Source organism: Pan troglodytes, chromosome 4 (genome assembly GCF_028858775.2).
Source record: "Pan troglodytes isolate AG18354 chromosome 4, NHGRI_mPanTro3-v2.0_pri, whole genome shotgun sequence".
Lineage (NCBI taxonomy): Eukaryota > Metazoa > Chordata > Mammalia > Primates > Hominidae > Pan > Pan troglodytes.
Genome location: NC_072402.2, coordinates 174144655 through 174162782, shown reverse-complemented (window position 1 = coordinate 174162782; position 18128 = coordinate 174144655). Strand labels below are relative to the sequence as shown.

Here is an 18128-nt window from a genome sequence, read left to right as displayed (position 1 = left end):
CTGAAGAAGGTATCATCAATTCCATTCCGCAGACTTGAAAACTGAGGGTCAGAGAATGGCCCAAAGTGGGGAACCAAGATCTGCTGACCCCAGATAGCTATTAGCTACCTCCGCGCCCACCGGGGCTGGGGGAGGGGACACACTCTCCGGGAAGCGAAGATTCTCTGAACGACCATGGGGTCGTATTGTTTCCCGTTTCACAGGCGAGAAAACGAAGTCACTCCTCCAAGGTCACGGAGGCTGCCAGGCCCCAGGCGCCGCGCCCTTACGCACCCCTGGCCGACTGACGCTGGGCGGGCGCGGCCGAAAGAGGCTCCGCCCCGCCCGCGCCACCCGCGCTCCCGCACGCGTGGTGCGGTCCAGGCAGCTCCATTCGCGCGGGGCCGGGGCGGGGGTCCTGGAAGCTGCGCAGCCGGTGTGGGCCCCGCGCGCCCGGGTGGTGAGGTCCGCGGACGGTTCCCCTGCACCGGGCCGGAGAGGGGCCGCGGCAGGCGGCGCGCGGGCCGCAGCCGCACCGCGAGCCTGGGCTGCAGCGGGAGCGACGCGCCGGCCGCCGGGTGGGGGTGGAGCCCCGCCGCGGCCCCAGGTAACGCCGGGCCCGGACCCTGCGCCGAGCGCCCCGGGCGCAGGGCCGGCGAGCACGCGGCGGTAGGGGGCGGCCGCGGGCCGGCGGAGGAACGCACGCGGGGTCTTCCCGCCAGGCCTCTGCCGGCGCCCGCACGGCGGGAGCTCGCAGTCCCGGGCCCGGCAGCGGGAGCTGCGCCGCTCTCTCCCCGTCCGCTAGGTCCAAACGCCCCAACTCGGGGAGCCCCGGGGAACTCCGAGCCCCCGCGTGCCCTGCGCCCCGCGCACGTCCCGACCGCCACCCCCGGCGGGTCCCGGCTGCGGCTGGGACCCAGGCGTCCGGCACCGCGAGCCGGAGACGCGCTGCAGTTCTTTGGCCTCGCCACGTCCGTCCTAAACATTTCCCCGACGCCCCCTGTGCCAGCCGCCGGGGAGCCAGAGCGGCCTAAGCCCTGCCCTGGAGCGGCTGCAGGTCCGGGGAACAGACCGCTGCACTTCAGCGCCGTCCTTACTGCATTCTGGATGTCGGAACGCCGCGGGGTCCGGAGAGGGTCCGTGTCTTGCCCAAGGTCACACAGCTTCCGTTGCCTGAAAGCCACTAAGCTCGAGTCGAGCTGGTGCCGGGGGCTGGGAAGTGGGGGAAGGAGGACGAGTAAGATGGAGGGACAGTGGGGGATTCGGGTAGACTTGTCTTCCTCGATCTTCCAGGGACCGCACTCCTGCAGCCCTCGGTTTTCATCACTGAACAATGTGACGGTTCCTGCCCCCTTTGCAGAACCTGGGGGTTCCAGCAGTGAGAACTGCGGGGTGGGGAGGAGGAGTCAGAAAGGGGAACGCCCCCACGCCACACCCACACAGCGCACACCTCCAAATGCGGACCCAGACCCGAAAAGTTGGCCGGCACACACGCAGAGAACCACTGTTGACCCACCGAGAAGGATGCTTTCACCCAGCCTCACACCTGGACAAACAGCCTCACAGACCTTACTGACTTCCCCAAGGTCACAGGCTAACCAGAGGCAGGGCAGGCTGGCCTCAGGGGCTCTGTCTCACCCCTCAGTGTAGTCCTTTCGCCCCAGTGGCCTAGTTACTATCGATCACCCGATTTTACAGACGAGAGATTGAGAAGGAGAGGAGCCATAGAACTCACCCAAGGTCTCAAAACTGGAGCCCGAGTGCTGAGGGCCAGAGCCCCAGACGGGGAGCACCTCTCCAGACGCCCTGCCCTCGCCGCCATCTGCACGCACAGCCACTTAAGGGAGCCAGAACTCGGGGCTCAGGGCTGTTGAGGCCAGCCCTGAGTGGAAAGGACTTAGCAGGGCTTTGTCTACTCCCTCCCTGGTGTGTGAGGCTCTGGGCCCTGCTCTGATGCTCTGGTGTCTGGGAGGTGTGAACCCTGAGCTGGCTCTGCCAGGCTGTGCTGTGTCCCTGGCTGGTACCCCAGCCTCTGTGTCCCGCCAGCTCCATCCTGGGAAGGTGACTGGGCCCTGCCTCTTTGGAGGGAGGTTTGAGGGGCCTTGGAAGAAAGAAATGGGGTACTTTCTGACTCCGAGGGAGAGAGGCAGCCAGTTGTCCAGGCTCTGGGGTAGGTGAGAAGCCTAGTCGGGCAGGGCCCCAGCAGGAAACATGGCCACGCCCTCCTCTTCCTGCCTCTGCTTGCCCAAGCCCCTCCCCACTGCAGAGGAGGCCTGGGGGAGGAAGCCGGAATGTGGCATCAAGTGCTTTGTGCTGGAAGGATCAAGCTTTGGATCCCTCTCAGGCTCCTGTCCACTCTGATCTGGAGCCATCCACTAGTCCCTGAGCCTCTGTGTTCTCCCCTTTCCCTGGGGACATCTGCATTTGGTTGTTCAGCAACCACGGGGCCCCTGTGTTGGCATTCATGGTTCACAAACCACACAATGTGAGATGAGAATGGGATCCCAGGTTTGCCCCTTGATGGCTGCATGACACTGGGTGAGTCCTGTCACCTCTCACCTCATCTGTAAAATGGGGCCAATGCTGGTGGCCAGCTCTTAGAACATGATGAGGAGAGGATCAGGATAGGACTTGCCCAGAGCTTGTAGAAGACTCTAGGACCCCCATTTCCCCCATAGAACCTCACAGCAGATGCCAGAGCAGAGGTGGGCCACTCCCATCTGAGGTTTCACACTTCTGGGCTCTGTGGCGAGGGTCTGCCCCTCCATGGCTCTGAACCGCTTTCCTCTGTGCGATGAAAGTAAACGTCTCCCTTTGAGGGCTTGGGGTGTGGGGAGAACAAGGCTCGCACAGTAGGTATGCAGGCCATGTCCCCACAGCAGGGTTCCAAAGCCTAAGATCCATCAGTGACCCTGAGGAGGGATTCGAAGAAAAGTTCAGATTTCTGGCTTCATTTGAAAAACTGGAAAATTCTGGGAAAATTGTGCCTCCCTTCCCACTTGCTCCAGAGTGATTTCACATCCACGCGTGAAGGTTTTTTAGGTTGGTGGAGAGGTGTTATTGGCCTCTGGCGCTGAGGGGAAACTCAAATGACTGGGGATTTACTGAGGGTTTCCTGGGGCAAGGACACGGCAGGGGTTTCCTGGTCCTGCAGGAGAAGAGGCAGATCCAGAGCCCCATTCCTGGGCATCCACCACCCAGCGTGAGCCAGGTCCTGGACTGGGTGTTGTGGGCCCTGCTGGGAGCAGGGGCAGCAGTCACATGGAGATGGCTTTCTGCTCTCATGATGCAGTGTGATGGTAATCCTAACACTGAGGAAGCCAGCGCAAGCCGGCAGGGCAGGGAAGGCACCATCCAAGGGAGTGGTCTTTGAGCTAGTCCCAAAGCATGAGCAGGATTTTGCCCAGTAAGTAGGGGATATTGAGGACATATTAAGCAGGGAGAATGCCACAGTCAGAGGCTTGGTGGCTTAAAAGTACAGGATTAGATTGTGGCTGGAGGGTCGTTTTCCTGGGGTGGGGATGGTAAAGGTGGTCTCACTGTGTGGCCTCAGACAAGTCACTTCACCTCTTTGAGCCTCAGGTCCTCATCTGTAAAATGAGGCTGGGGTACCCGTATATGCCAGTGAAGGCTGGACGTCTGCGCACTTAAAAAAGCCAAACCCCTTCAGCCAGGAGGGGAATTACTGAGTGAGACACACAGCGATTGTGACAGGACTGTGTGCAAATTAAATGGCATGAGGTAAAGGCTGGGGTGCATCTAGCTCTGCGTTCAAAAATGGGGGATTCAGCACAGCTGGAGATGTCACAAGCAGCTTCCTGTAAAAGGTGAGATAGGAACAGAGCTTCAAACGGCCGAAAAGTGAAATGGATTGGCAGAAAGGAAAAGAGAGGGCATCCCAGGCAGGCAGTCTAGCCTGAGCAAAGGCAGGAAGGTGGCAGGGAGAGAAAGCCAGACGAAGCACCACCATGGTGTGAGAGGAGGGACTGGGGAGAGGCGAGCCTGAAAAGTTTGGGCAGGAAGAGCTTGTTAAGTGCAGCCCCAAAACCAGGCTTCCATGCAGTTGGCAGTAGGGAGCCACTGTAGGCCCTATCCATAAGGACAGGCAGGCAGTAATCTAACAAATATGTAGGTACCTTCGAATGTGGGGAGGGTGTTTTTTTTTTTTTAGACGGAGTCTTGCTCTGTCACCCAGGCTGGAGTGCAGTGGCGCAATCTCGGCTCACTGCAACCTCCACTTCCCAGGTTCAAGCGATTCTCCTGCCTCAGCCTCCTGAGTAGCTGGGATTACAAATGCATGCCACCATGCCCGGCTAATTTTTGTATTTTTTGTGGAGACAGGGTTTCACCGTGTTGGTCAGGCTGGTCTCAAACTCCTGACCTTGTGATCTGCCCGCCTGGATCTCCCAAAGTGCTGGGATTACAGGCGTGAGCCACCGTGCCCGGCCATGGGGAGGGTTTTCAAATTGCTTTTATGTGGTGGGGAAAACAAAAGGTTGAAGGAGACATTGGAGGTAAAGGAACAGTTGATGATAAGGAACTGGGTAAAGACATAACCTTGTATGGCCACACTTATTCTCATGCATATGTAATTTTTAACTGTGATGGATAGAGTTTGGCGTTCCGGGGAGCATCGATAGCACTGCATCATGACCTTGCTCTTGTGTTGCTTAGAGATCTGCCAACAGCCGGCTCAGTTCCATCTTCAGTCATTGTGTTGCACAGTGATACGATCGTTGCTGGTCTAAACATTGCCATAAACATGTCTGTTCCCCAAGCTGAAAGGGGGTTTCTGGCTTAAAAGACTTAAGACTTAGTCTTTATAATAGCTTTCTTTAAAAATTTCAGTGGGTTATAATGCATAGGGTTTTTTAAAAAGAGCTAATGTGCAATATATACAATAGTCTCTCCTCCTGACCCAACTTCTCCCTTCCAGTTCTCCCTAAGGACAACAATTGTTAATCAGTTTCCTGTATACCCTTCCAGAAATATATGCAGATGTGGCATATGTCCAATTAAAGAAACCTGATACATACTGTTAGACCTGTTCAGCATCTTGGTTTCAATTTTTATATAAAATTTAGGATTATGAAATATACCAAAGCAGCATAGAAAATGAGCTCCCCATCCCCCTGCCCCATGGCCCACCACACAGGTTAACAGATGTTAACATTTTGCATTGGCGCCTTGTTTATGGCTGTCTTGGAGGTAGCCCCGTGTCGCCTCCAGCTGCCTCTTTGTGGTAACTGCCCAAGAGTCGTTATTGATTATATGCATGCACCCAATATTCATTATTCGACCTGTTCCAGCTCTTGGATATTTAGCAAATTACTGATTTTCTGCTTATATAATTGTGGTGGAGGTAATACCCCATTTTGTATAAATTTGGCCCGGGTGGGTGGGCTTCGAGGCAAAGGTGAACGAGGCTCGGCTTTGGATTAGGTTCACATTCCTGCTCCGCCACACTTCTAGTTGTGTGATCTGGAGTAAGGGAGGGCCTTCACTTTCCCCATCTGTAAAATGAACTGGCTACAGTAATCCCTCCGTCTCATAGCTGCTGAGAGGAATAGAAAACTAAAGTATAGACGCTTCACGGGGCTTAGTTCCCAGTTTCCCTGGCTAGGGAGGTCTCCGCAGGGACACCAAACTCTCAAGCCCAGCCTAGCAGCTAGAGCGCCCGGCGCCTGCACTTTTGCTTTAAACTACAACCTGTTCCCCGCCTCTCTTCCTCCGCCGCCACGCTGGGGGCGGGGCGGTTAAATGCCTCTGTGACGTCAGCGCGAGCAGGGCCAATCTCCTTGCCCGGCAGACGTTAGCTCGTTTGCATGGGTGGTCCGCCATTGGTCTGTTGGGCAATCTGGGCGGTACCAGCTTTTTAAAGACGCCGTGTAGTATAAACAAGGAGAAGTGGGGCGGCCGGGCCATGATGTCAGCGCGGTGCTGCACCTCTTGGGGGTGACGTCATCTCCGGGAAGGTGGCCGGCCCAGGGTTGTTAGAGCCAGCCTAACCACTTGGGCCGGTTTGAGGCCGCTCTCGCCCCGTCAGAGGTCAGACCCATTTCACTTCAGTATCTCAGGCGGCACCCTGTCCCCGAGGAGGGGACCATGACACAGTAAGTCCGTACTGCCGGTTCTCCTGGCGGGACCCATTTCTTCGGCAGGGAAACTGAGCCTCAGAGGCGCGAGTAGTTAGCGAATTTGCATATTAAGTTCGAGTTGCAGCCGATCGGTTTTGCCCACCCTGGGGTCTCCCCATCTTTATGTCAGGATATGTGGCCCCGCCCCTTGCTTTTGACTATGGCTGCGGTCACTTTAAGTGCGAAGGTGGGGGCAAGGAGGAGGTTAAAAAATTCAAGATGGTGGCCCACTAGTCACGTGCGTGGTCGCGGCGAGTGATTGGCTCTCAGGGCGGAGCTCCCGGCGCGGGGCGGGGCCCCCGCGGGCTTGCAGCGGGTTACTGTTTGCCGGAGCCTCCCGGCGCGCCCCCGCGAGCCCCCTCCCGTCCGGCGCGCGACCCCGCCGCTTCGAATGTTGTGAATCAAATGTGAGGTTTGTTACATTCCGCTGCCGCCGCGGACAGTTCTTAAAGGGCCAGCCGCCGGCTGCCGCGCAGACCCAGCTGCGTCCTGCGCCGCCTCCCGCTCCCTGAGGGCCTGGGCCGAGAGAGACTGATCGCGCGTGGGCCTCGCGAGGCAGACGCCGTCGGGCGGACAACAAAGAGAGAGGCCCCGGAAGGAGTCGGGCTGCCCCCGGACCCGGGGGTGGGGAGGGGAGCACATTGTTCGGCAGGGCGGGAGCTCTTAAAGGATCCAGACAGGCACCCCCCCCCCTCCCCCGCCCCCTGCCCAGTTTGGCCGTCCTAGATCGGGAACAAAGGAGTCAACGTGTGGCCGGGCGGCCAAAGGTGAGTCGGTGCCAGGGCCCCCAACTTCCTATTCCCCCACCCATGGACCTTCTGTTCCCCTCCCCTGGGAAGGGGGGCCGTGATCTAGCTGGCTCCGTAGGGGTTAATCACGGGCGGTCCAGACTGCGGGCAGCGAGACCCCAGGGATCAGGAACCCCCCCCAAGGCCCCCCGTGGCCGGGCCGTATCTCCCCTCTCCTGCAGCTGAGCGCTGCGGTTGGAGAGGAAGGAGCCGCCCCCCTCCCCCTGCGGCCGCCACTTCCTTTGTTGTTGCTTTTGTCTCACGCCGAGCACATGGTCCGGGATCCTCGGCTCTTAAAGTCGCAGCGTTCCGGCCCCTGCGCTGCAGTCTCGTCTCCCGCCCCCGGTGTCCCTCCGAGAGCGGCGCAAAAGAGTAGGAAGCGGACGAGGGAGGCCCCTCTCGGGGCAGATGTCCGCGCCTCGGCCCCCCAGCACTATGCCTGGGGAGGGGTGGCTGGGGAAGCTTCCCAGAGCCCCACAGCGTGCACTTGGCCCGCGTTGGGGAGCCCCCCCTTCCCCAGGACACTGGTTTCCTCCCCCACTAGTGTGACCACCTGGTTTCTTCTGGACTCTTCTGGTTTTATTTGGGCGCTGTGGGAAGGAAAGATTTCCACCCCCATTTTACAGCTGTGCCAACTGAGGCTCTCAGAAGCAAAGGGATTTCCTTGACCAAGGTCACCCAGGGAGTCTTCTCTCCTAGTCTGGTGGTCCGGCCCTCAGCGGCCTCCAGGCACCACGCGTTGGGAAGCTCTGCTTGCGCTGGGCAGAGCCTGCTTGTTTCGGGTGGGGTGTGGGGAAGTAGGAAGGGGGGCTTCTCTTCCTGGCTGAGTCTGCTCATGCCCCCAGGGTCTGACTTTGTTTTTATCTGCAAAAGGGAGTGTCTCTTCCTGCAAACAGATCCCTGGGGCTCTTAGACCAAGGTCAGGGTAGGTGCTTGGGGCACTGGACTTAAGGGGTTGGCCGGCTCTCATGGGTGGGTGGGTGGGGGGGTGATGTTAATTGCAAAATGCATTGCATGCCTGTGGCGGACGGGGCTCAGCGACGGGACTCTCAAGACCCGTTCACACAGAGCTCCGTGATAGGACAGCACGGAGATGTGGATGGGCAGAGCAGTTGTTAGGGGAGGCCACCTGGCCACCCTTGCTATTTGACCTTGAGCAAGTTGCTAGCTCCAACTCTGGGCCTTGCTTGCTTCTCTGTACTACAGAGCTAAAGATGGGTGCCTGAAAGAGTGCTCTCCCAGCCTCCTGTATGGCTTGGAGACTCGGGATTAGGTGATTTCCTCCAGCTACTGATGCCACAGGAGTTATGGGTTGGGGGAGTTTGGGCCTAGGAGGCCAACTAGTACCAATTCCGTTCTCTCTGGTCTTGTGGCCTAGAGTAACTTACTTCCTTTCTCTCGGCTCCAGTTTTCTCAGCCATGAAGTGGGTGTAACCCTTCTACGCCACCCCTGTTCCTGGCAGGGCTTAAAGAACCAGGATCCACTCTTACCAGCTGAGGTATTCCCCTAGAGTGGCATATCTGCCTGCTCCCCCGGAAGTGGCACCCTTCAAGCTCTGCTTGAGGTTGGAAGTGGAGGTCAGCGTGTCGTATTCTCTAATAATGCTCATTCACACCCAAGCTAAGTTCAAACTTTACAAGTTGCTTCTGCTGTTGCCTTGGAGCAGTCCTTGATGGGAAACTGGGAGGTAGTTATTGGGCTGTTCCCATTTTACAGATGAAGATACTGAGGCTCGGGAGGGTAAGCCCTTGCCCACGGTCTGTAGGCAAGAATCTCGCTAGAAGTCACTGTCATGTGTGAGTCTGTGAGGGCTGACACTCTAACCCACGGCTGGAGGCCCTTCTGTCTCCTGGCTTGCTTTCACAGCTCCTTACCACCTTCCCTGCCCTGGGGAGTGGGGACTGGCCACAGAGCAGACACCCACAGGCCTGGGCCTCTGCAGGAGTGCCTTGGGCCTGGCACTACTCAGCCATCTGCAAGACATCCTGATATAAGAGGAGCAGTCAAGGCTGCTGGCTTGGTGGCTAGTCATGGGTGCTTTATGGCCAGACTGCTTAGGTCATGCCCCTGCGCACTCACGATTCCAGCTGACTGGCCTTGGACCTCACCTCTCTGAGCCTTGGTGTCCTGACCTGCCAGTGTTGCTGGGAGGACTCACCAAGTTGGCGCCGGGGAAACAGCATGGTTATTATGGCGACTGTTCTGCACCAGCAGAACTGTGGGCTCCCAAGCTTTCTGAGGTTAGCTAGGGTAGAGATTCCCAAACCTAGCTGTGCTGTGACAACTTCTGGGGAATTTGTTAAAAATCTAGGTGCCCTTGTTCCCCATCCCTCCAAAGTGTCTGGTCCAGGAGGACTGGGATGGGCCAGGCATCTGCTGTTTCAGTTATTTGGGGATTTCCTGAGTCTCCCTTGGCCGTTGTTTGCTTGGCTGGTTTGTCGGCAGGAGTTCGGGAGGCTGTGTGTGTAGACATGCCTGTCAGGGTGTGCACTTGGCCCAGGCCAGGGGTCACAAACCCAGTCCCCGATGGTGGGCAGGCAGAGGTTGGGCCTGGGTGACCTGGAGGGAAAGCTCTCGCTCCCAGTGAGGGGGCCAGGCAGAAACAAGTGGGACCAGGCTTGCCATGAGAAGCCAGGTGTTTTGTAATCTCCCAACTGTCAGTTGTTGGCATTGCTGCCAGACTGGGTGACCTTGGACCTGTGTGATTGGCTCTGTTTCGTGCACATTTCTCACATCAGGCCTGCCCTGAGCTGGACACAAGGTGGTCCCTGGCCCTGCCCACACCCTCTGCTGGTCGGGCCTCGGTCTCCCATGCGGGCTCCTTTTGAGAAGTACGGCCCAGGCTTGTGAAGTGCAGCACAGAGGAAATGGTTCTTGCCGCTGTTGGCAGGAAGGAACTAGGTGTTGAGCTGACAGTTACACTGGCTCCCTGGCTGTGTCAACAGGGAGGTGACATTTAAAGCTGGGTATCAAGGATGCATAGGAGTTTTGTTAGATGGGGAAGGGATGGAACGAGCCTCCCTGTGGCAGGAACAACAAAGAGCTGGTCCTGTTGGACGCACCCTTCAGCTTTGCAGGGCCTGGCAGGTTCTAGAGCTTTTCCTGCCAGGGCCTCGTCCCAACTTTGAGTTGAGCGGAACCCTGAGGTTGAGCCAGGTCCCTCGACATCCTCCACCTGGACCCTCATCTCTGACCGGAGGCAGGAGACCCTGCCCCAACCCATTCCTATTCAACTTCCTCTCTCGGGTTCTTCCTTCCTTTTTTTCTCAGCAGGCACCACCTCCCACTTTGAGGGCTGGGTTGGGGGCCCCAGAGCAAGGGCCTGGCTGCATGCCAGACTCCACAGTCTCCCCAGGCTGGCTTCCTTCATCACCTCCCATGAAGCCTGGGGCTGGTCCTCTCCATCAGCAGCAGAGCACAGGGAGAGGCTTTCTTTGGCCCACCTCCCAGCTTTAACACTTTACGGTGGGGCTTTGGGCAAGTTTCTTCTTGCTGAGCCTCAGTTTCCTCCTCCGTAAAATGGGCCAGCTATACATTCCTTGAAAGGTAGATGAAGTCACTCGTGGATAGGCACAGTGGGAGCAGGTTAAGGAAAGAAAGAATAGTGTCTTGCTTTGGACTGGAAGCCCCCGAGGGCAGGAGCCGGTTAGAACCTCTTGCCTGGTACCAGTAAGAGGAGAACTGGGTCCCAGGCCTGTTTGGAATCCCTGCTGGAACCAGCCAGAGGGAAGGGAGGATGTGGACCCTCCTCAGGAACCCCCAGCTGCCGCCTGGAGGCCAAGTTGTAGCCCCTGGTGTAAGGCAGAGAAAGGTCTGGCCCTAAGCCCCTTTCCAAGACAGGGTGCCCTGAGACCCCGTCCAGGAGGAGCCTACCAGGAACCCACTGGCTTGGAAGCACGCTGGCCAGCTCGCTGAGCTCCGCAACTGAGGGGGACTGGGTCCCATTTCACACAGCAGGAGGGTGAGGCCTGGGTGCTGGCAGGCTGAGCTGTCCTGGCGTGTCAGCACTGGACCCCAGGGCTCAGAGGAGGGGCACGGCTGAACACCATTGGTCCCTGGGGTCACACTGCAGAGGTTGGGCTTTGTCTCCTGACCCCTCATGGCACAAGCGTCTGGACTTCTCTGTGCCTCAGTTTCTTTCTTTCTTTTTTTTTTGAGACGGGAGTCTCCCTCTGTCACCAGACTAGAGTGCAGTGGTGCGATCTCAGCTCAGCTCACTGCAACCTCCGCCTCCCGGGTTCAAGCGATTCTCATGCCTCAGCCTCCCAAGTAGCTGGGATTACAGGTGTCCACCACCATGCCTGGCTAGTTTTTGTATTTTTAGCAGAGACGAGGTTTCACCGTGTTGGCCAGGTGCCTCAGTTTTCTTGTCTCCTTGCCTCCTAGGGTTGTGAGTCCCGGCCCAGCCCCTCCACCCCCCTGCCCCCCCGATGCGACCATGGGCTCTGGTGACTAGGTGGCCACCCTCCGCCCCCGTGGGCCAGCGGCGATTCTCTGCGGGACCTGGCAGCACCCCGGGCCAGCTCTGGGGAAGGTAGGAAGGAGCCTCCCAGTCCTGGTGCTGGGGCATGGGGGCCAGCAGGGGTGGGGCGCAGGGCCCTGAGCTGCCTTCCCTCCCCGTGGGGGGAGTCACCCTGGCTTCTCTCCCTGCTCTGTGCACGAGTGGCCCCCCTCAGTCCTATCGGGGCCTCCTCTCTGTGGTGCAGCCCTGGCCTCGAGGGCCCCCTGGCCAGCCCGCCTGCCCGGGATGAGCGCTTACCCTCCCAGCAGCCGCCGTCCCGACCTCCACACCTCCCCGTAGAGGAGCGCCGAGCCTCGGCTCCTGCCGGCGGGAGCCCCCGAATGCTGCACCCAGCCACCCAGCAGAGCCCGTTCATGGTTGATCTCCACGAGCAGGTAGGCAGAACCCCATCCCCTGTGCCCCTGGCCCTGTGAGCCAGTCTGAAAGGCAGAGGCAGCAAGGCCTAGATTTTACCTAGCTTGCTTCATTTCACGTTCCACGGAGGCATTATTGGCTCTGCTTTACAGGTAGGTAAACTGAGGCCCGGGGAAAGGGCCACACTGGGTGACTAGCAGAGCTAGATTCCCACGGGGCTTTCTCTGCCCCGGGGGCCTGGGAGTAGAGGCACAGTCTGGTCTGCACTGAGGTAGGCCACCGTGGAGAAGGAAAGGGAGCCGGCAGCTGGATGTGGCAGGATGATTTCTCCTGAGAGTAGCTCTCGCGGCCAGCTTCCTTCTCACACTTTCCCGGCGTTCTCTCCACCCACAGGTGCACCAGGGACCTGTCCCTCTGTCCTACACGGTCACCACAGTGACGACCCAAGGCTTCCCCTTGCCTACAGGCCAGCACATCCCTGGCTGCAGTGCCCAGCAGCTCCCAGCATGCTCCGTGATGTTCAGTGGGCAGCATTACCCCCTCTGCTGCCTCCCGCCCCCGGTGAGTGAGTGTTTCCAGCTCCTCCTCCACCAGCTGCAAGCCCCAGGCACAGGCCAGCGGCTCAGCGGGCCCAGGGCAGCCCTGAACTGGGCTGAGCTATCCAGCCATCCAGGCTGTCAGAGCGCCTGCCTGGCCTCCCCAGGAAAGCATACGTGTGTTCACATTTGGTAATAGAGTGTTTCAAGGTTCAGGGACCTTCCAGTACCCCTGTACCTGCCTCACAGCTTGGCAGAGGCCCAGGAGTTGAGGCTGTGGGCCTTAACAGTGGAGTGTCCTGCCTGGGTGGCCTAGGACAGGGATGGGCCTTCCACAGGGTTTCTTGTGCAGACCCTGGAGCTGCTGGGTGTGTGCCCAGTGGGGGCCTTTTGCTGGGTGGCATGGCGTAGACCTGGCCCAGAGCCCAGGAGAACGTTCTCAGCCCCCTGCCCCCTCTCTTGGCAGCTTATCCAGGCGTGCACCATGCAGCAGCTGCCTGTGCCCTATCAGGCCTACCCCCACCTCATCTCCAGTGACCACTACATCCTGCACCCCCCACCACCGGCCCCACCCCCCCAGCCCACCCACATGGCGCCCCTGGGGCAGTTTGTGTCTCTGCAGACCCAGCACCCTCGGATGGTGAGTCGGCATGGGTCCGATGCTGGAGGGAGATGGCGTGGGGGGAGGCGGGGTGAGGACAGCCTCGTGTCACTGACTTGCTGACCCGGCGCTGGTTCTTCCAGCCCCTACAGCGGCTCGACAACGACGTGGACCTGCGTGGGGACCAGCCCTCCCTGGGCAGCTTCACCTACTCCACCTCTGCGCCTGGCCCAGCCCTTTCCCCGTCGGTGCCCCTGCACTACCTGCCCCACGATCCGCTGCACCAGGAGCTGTCCTTTGGTGTGAGTGCCACCCCGACCCCCACCTGGGCTCCCGGGCAGCTGGGAGGCAGGCCCACCGGGCTGACTTGCAGCTGGGTTCCAGGGCGCCTGGGAGGCAGGCCTGCTGGGCTGACGCCCATCTGGGCTCCGGGGCGGCTGGGAGGCAGGCCCGCTGGGCTGACCTGCACCTGGCCCCTCTTGCAGCCATATTCTCACATGATGCCACGGAGACTGAGCACCCAGAGATACCGCCTGCAGCAGCCACTGCCCCCGCCGCCCCCACCCCCACCCCCACCACCCTACTACCCCAGCTTCCTGCCCTACTTCCTGTAAGTATCCGCACATCCGCGCCCCAGGTCCCTGATGCCCTGTTCTCCTGGAACCTCCAGTGGTTAGACCTAAACACAGCTCCAGGGGCCCCAGGGCCTCTGAAGCCATCTGGCGTTCCCCACTTAACCTGACAGGCACGCCAGCTGGGCTCCCTTCCCCGCTGCAACGTTCTGGGCTCTGTTTGCAAGGAGGGAGTCAGGAGAGTGGCTCTGTGTGCCCCACTCCTGACCTTGACCCTGGGCCCCCACACTTGTCTCTCTCTAGCTCGATGCTGCCAATGTCACCAACAGCAATGGGGCCCACCATCAGCCTGGACCTGGACGTGGATGATGTGGAGATGGAGAACTATGAGGTCCCATGGAGCCCCATGCTGGGAGGTGGGTGGGGTTTGGGAGACCTGCAGCCCTGGGCGCCGCTGACCCCGTCTCCTGCCCGCATGCAGGCCCTCCTGAACCTGGCCGAGCGGCTGGGAGATGCCAAGCCCCGGGGTCTCACCAAAGCAGACATAGAGCAGCTCCCGTCGTACCGCTTTAACCCGGACAGCCATCAGTCGGAGCAGACGCTGTGAGTACCCTGCCCCACCTCCCACCCCTCTGAACACAGCTGGCTGCCATGGGACGCCCCTCTCAGGGGAGTCACACTCCACTGAGCCTTCCCATGGCCCTCAGCGTGGAGGTGACGCTCCGCGCCCCTCCACAGGTGTGTGGTCTGCTTCAGTGACTTCGAGGCGCGGCAGCTGCTCCGAGTCCTCCCCTGCAACCATGAGTTCCACACGAAGTGTGTTGACAAGTGGTTGAAGGTAACACTGCCCAGGCCGGCTCCTGGGTATTCCTCATGCAGTGACGGGGGGATGGGCTGGCCTGGGCTGTTTCCCTCCTTGTCCTTGTCATCATCTCGGAAGTTCTGGCTCCAGGGGACCAAGTCCCCCCAGGCGGCTGCACAGATGTGGTGGATTGGGGCTGGTGAGAGCAACGCCTGACGTGCATGTTCCCACAGGCCAACCGGACGTGTCCCATCTGCCGGGCCGACGCCTCCGAGGTGCCCAGGGAGGCTGAGTGAGGCCACGCAGCCGCCTGCCCGGGAGAACCCTGCCTGAAGCTCTGGAAACTTGTGGGTGGGGGCCCAGGGAGGATGGGGAGGGAGTGGCCCAGGCCTGCCCCTTCGCTCCCGCCTGCATCTCCAGAGCTGGTGCCAGGGTCAGCCCAGTGAGGAGTCCCTGCAATAAGCCCCTGCATTTGCCAAGCTCCAAAGACTCCCTCCCTAGTCTGCCTGCCCGCCCGCCCGCCACGGAGCTGCCTGAGTGTCCCTGATCGGGTCTCCCTCCTGTACACCCTCAGGTCCCTCCTTTTCCTGCTGGCACTGAGTGCCAGGGGTCTGCTCCCTCAGTGGGGCCGGTGGAGATCCTTGGCCCCAGGATGGGCAGACAGAGCACCATCCTGGGTCAGAAGGTCTCGTTCTCTGAAATGGTGTGCCCTCTGCCCAGGTGGCACTGCCAGGTGCGTAGACAGACGGTGTCACGAGCCATTTCCTGAGCCCCAGGGCTGAATCCCCCCTCCTTGACCCCGAACAGTGAACTCAGGCAGCTGGCTCTGTGTTGGCTGCTGTGAGGGCTGAGTCTGGTTCCCCAGGGGACCCTCATCCCAGGAACAACATTCCAGCCCCACCCTCAGGCTGGAGGGCGTCCCAGCCTAATCCCGAGCTGGGGCACACGTATCCTGAGGGGCTTGGGCCATACGGGGAGAGGGAGCCCTGTGTTCCCGGTGGTTGTCCCTCCCAGGGATGCAGCCAGACCCGTGCCCAATCTCCTCTCCCTCTGTCGTTTTGCATGAACGTGAGGAGCAGCAGTTTTTGTTCATTCATTTGGCCCAAAATCGCGTGTAGGATTTGGGGATGTGGATATTTAAGACAATTTCTTTTTTCTTTTGGTTTAATAGGGGCGGGTATAGGGACCAACTGGGACCGAGTGCCCAGGGGGCCGAGCACGGTCATGCTGGCCGGCCTGCATGCATGCGTGTGCCGGGCTGGGCTGGGCGGCCGGCAGTCATGGGGCAGGGTTGGAGGTCTGTGCTCAGCTGATAACTGCCATGCACTGTACTGCACACGTCCCTAGAGCCTACCGGGACCCGACGCTTTTCAGGGCATTTCTCCCTCCAGCCAGGGCCCGTCTCCCACCTGCCTGGGCGAATCTCCTCCAAGGAAGTCCCAGGAGGATGGGGACCAGGAAGGCTGTGGACCCCCATCTCCAGGGGGCCTTCCCAGCCTGATCCCTGTCCTCCAAGTTCTGGAGGAGGCCGCTGTAGGGTCTGGCTGAGCTTCCCACCCACTTTCCCTGGTCCCAATCCTTTCTTGTCCTATACCCAGCTGGGGTTGCTGCCCTGAACGAACTGCGTGTGGGGCCGGCACATCCTAGCAGGCAGCCCCTGGCGCCTGCTGCCTCAGGGATGCTCCAACCACCCTCGTTCTCCCCGCAGCGGCCCTGGCTCCCACCTCCCGCCCCAGCCTGCCGTGGGGCCCGTCAGCCTGGTCCCACCCCCATGGAGAACCCAAAGTCTTACTGTATATAACTCCAGGTGACGTTTCTATATTTATAGCAGTGTTGAAAACCCACACACAGAACCACCCTCTCCAACCCCTCCCTTCCCGACCCCAACAAAACGTTTTCAAACCCCTTATAGTTCCTGGGGCAGGCGGAAACAGGCTCACAGATTGTGTGTCGGCTGCAGCAGTGATTCCAACAAGCAGCTATTGGGGGGGAAACACAGCATTTTAAAAAATCATCATTAAAAAACAAGATTTATACAACAATTACTTAGGATGTTTGTGATCTGCCGACCTTGCTATAGATGCCATGTTACCAATGATTTCCTGTGGTGGGGGCTTGCCATTGTTTACTCTTTTATTTACCAACTTCTGGCCTAGGCATGACAGTGGGCACCTTCCCCCAGCCCCGGCTGGGCCCAGCGCCTGTGTTCTGTGTTAGAAAGGTTTTATATATATATAAAATTACATATATATGTAGAAATATATGTAATTTTGGGGGCCCTGTTCCTTGCACATTTTACAGTTACCTCATTTTTCCCATGTATGTATTTGAGAAAATGCTAATATATAGAGAAAAAAATGGTTCTTAAAGCTTAAATGTGTGGTTTTTTCCATTCCATGGGATTCACATTGGTTTGTAGCATTTAACATAACTAGTATGTTGTATTATATATATGTGTATACTGATTGAAATTTTTAACAGATTTGTACTTTTTTTAAAATGAAAGTTGCTAGTTCTGCTTGACCAAGTAGTGCAATCATTATTTTTTTTAATATTGTTGCTGATTTCAGAGGGATATTCACTAATAAATGTATGATGTATACCAATGACCGCCCACGCTGCCTTTGGCTGCCCGTGTCTTTTTGGTGGGAGGTGGGATGGGGATGAGGCTTAACACCTGTAATCCCAGCACTTTGGGAGGCTGAGGCTGGTGGATCACTTAAGGTGAGGTGTTCGATACCAGCCTGCCCAACATGGCGAAACCCCTTCTCTACTAAAAATACAAAAAAATTAAGCCGGGCGTGGTGGCTCATGCCTGTAATCCCAGCACTTTGGGAGGCTGAGGTGGGCGGATCACGAGGTCAGGAGATTTGAGACCATCCTGGCCAACACAGTGAAACCTTGTCTCTACTAAAAATACAAAAAAAAATTAGCCGGGCGTGGTGGCGGGCACCTTTAGTCCCAGCTACTCGGGAGGCTGAGGCAGGAGAATGGCGTGAACCTGGGAGGCGGAGCTTGCAGTGAGCCAAGATCGTGCCGCTGCACTCCAGCCTGGGTGACAGAGCAAGACTCCGTCTTAAAAAAAAAAAAAATTAGCCAGGTATGGTGGCACAAGCCTGTAGTCCCAGCTACTCGGGAGGCTAAGGTAGGAGAATTGCTTGAATCCAGGAGGTGGAGGTTGCAGTGAGCCAAGATTGCACCACTGCATTCCAGCCTAGGTGACAGCGGACTGTGTCTCAAAAAATAAAAATGAATCTCAAGGTAGGTTCTTCTGTCCTGACTGGATCAGGGGGCTCAGGCCTGTCATGAGGAAATAAGGTCTCTCTCATTTCACAACTTGTTTTGTTTTTTCAATAGGAACAAGTCTCACTATGCTGCCCAGGCTGGTCTCGAACTCTTGGGCTCAAGCAGTCCTCCCACCTTGGCCTCCCAAAGTGCTGGGATTACAGGTGTGAGCCACCGCGTCCAGCCTGCAACCTTGCTTCTCTCTGCGCGGTAGCACTTGGTAGCCCTTGCTCAGTCTCCTCTAATTTAGCGTCACCTGAGGCGTGTGCCACCACGGCCTGCTAAGTTTTTATATTTTTTTGTAGAGATGGGGTCTCATGTTGTTTCCCAGGCTAGTCTTGAACTCCTGAACTTAAGTGATCTGCCTGCCTCAGCCTTCCAAAGTGCTGGGATTACCTGCGTGAGCCACCGCACCCAGCTTAAAACAAATGATACTATTTCTAATCGCTCAAAGAAAAATGAAATACTTTACTTAGGACTAAATCTAACAAAACGTGCAAGACTTGCATGCTGAAAACTACAAAACTGTAATGAAAGAAATCAGACTTACA

At 58.2% G+C, this 18128-nt stretch overlaps 1 protein-coding gene across 29 annotated transcripts; it reads left to right on the top strand.

Moving 5' to 3' along the window:
* The first annotated feature begins 485 nt into the window (after positions 1–485).
* RNF44 (ring finger protein 44) lies at positions 486–16898 on the top strand. 29 transcript variants are annotated; one of them, XM_063811680.1, is made up of 12 exons: positions 7270–7577; positions 7778–7829; positions 11292–11439; positions 11612–11801; positions 12175–12342; positions 12784–12957; positions 13062–13220; positions 13404–13528; positions 13794–13881; positions 13972–14093; positions 14229–14328; positions 14526–16898. In XM_063811680.1, the coding sequence occupies exons 3-12, from the start codon at positions 11336–11338 to the stop codon at positions 14586–14588; spliced, it is 1293 nt and encodes a 430-aa protein (XP_063667750.1). In that variant the 5' UTR covers positions 7270–7577; positions 7778–7829; positions 11292–11335; the 3' UTR covers positions 14589–16898. The 29 variants fall into 29 exon arrangements, with proteins under 29 accessions (XP_063667749.1, XP_063667753.1, XP_009448475.1 ...); XM_063811679.1 differs by lacking the exons at positions 7270–7577; positions 7778–7829 and adding an exon at positions 486–586; XM_063811683.1 differs by lacking the exons at positions 7270–7577; positions 7778–7829 and adding an exon at positions 5761–6092 and having other exon boundaries at positions 11676–11801.
* Positions 16899–18128: the final 1230 nt, after the last annotated feature.

Excerpts from the sequence above, each read along its gene's own strand:
- RNF44 (XM_063811679.1), top strand. The coding sequence starts at position 11,336 with ATGCGACCATGGGCTCTGGTGACTAGGTGGCCACCCTCCGCCCCCGTG. Across the intron at positions 12,343-12,783 it reads TCTGCTGCCTCCCGCCCCCG|CTTATCCAGGCGTGCACCAT; the intron begins GTGAGTGAGTGT and ends CTCTCTTGGCAG. Across the intron at positions 13,882-13,971 it reads TGGAGATGGAGAACTATGAG|GCCCTCCTGAACCTGGCCGA; the intron begins GTCCCATGGAGC and ends GCCCGCATGCAG.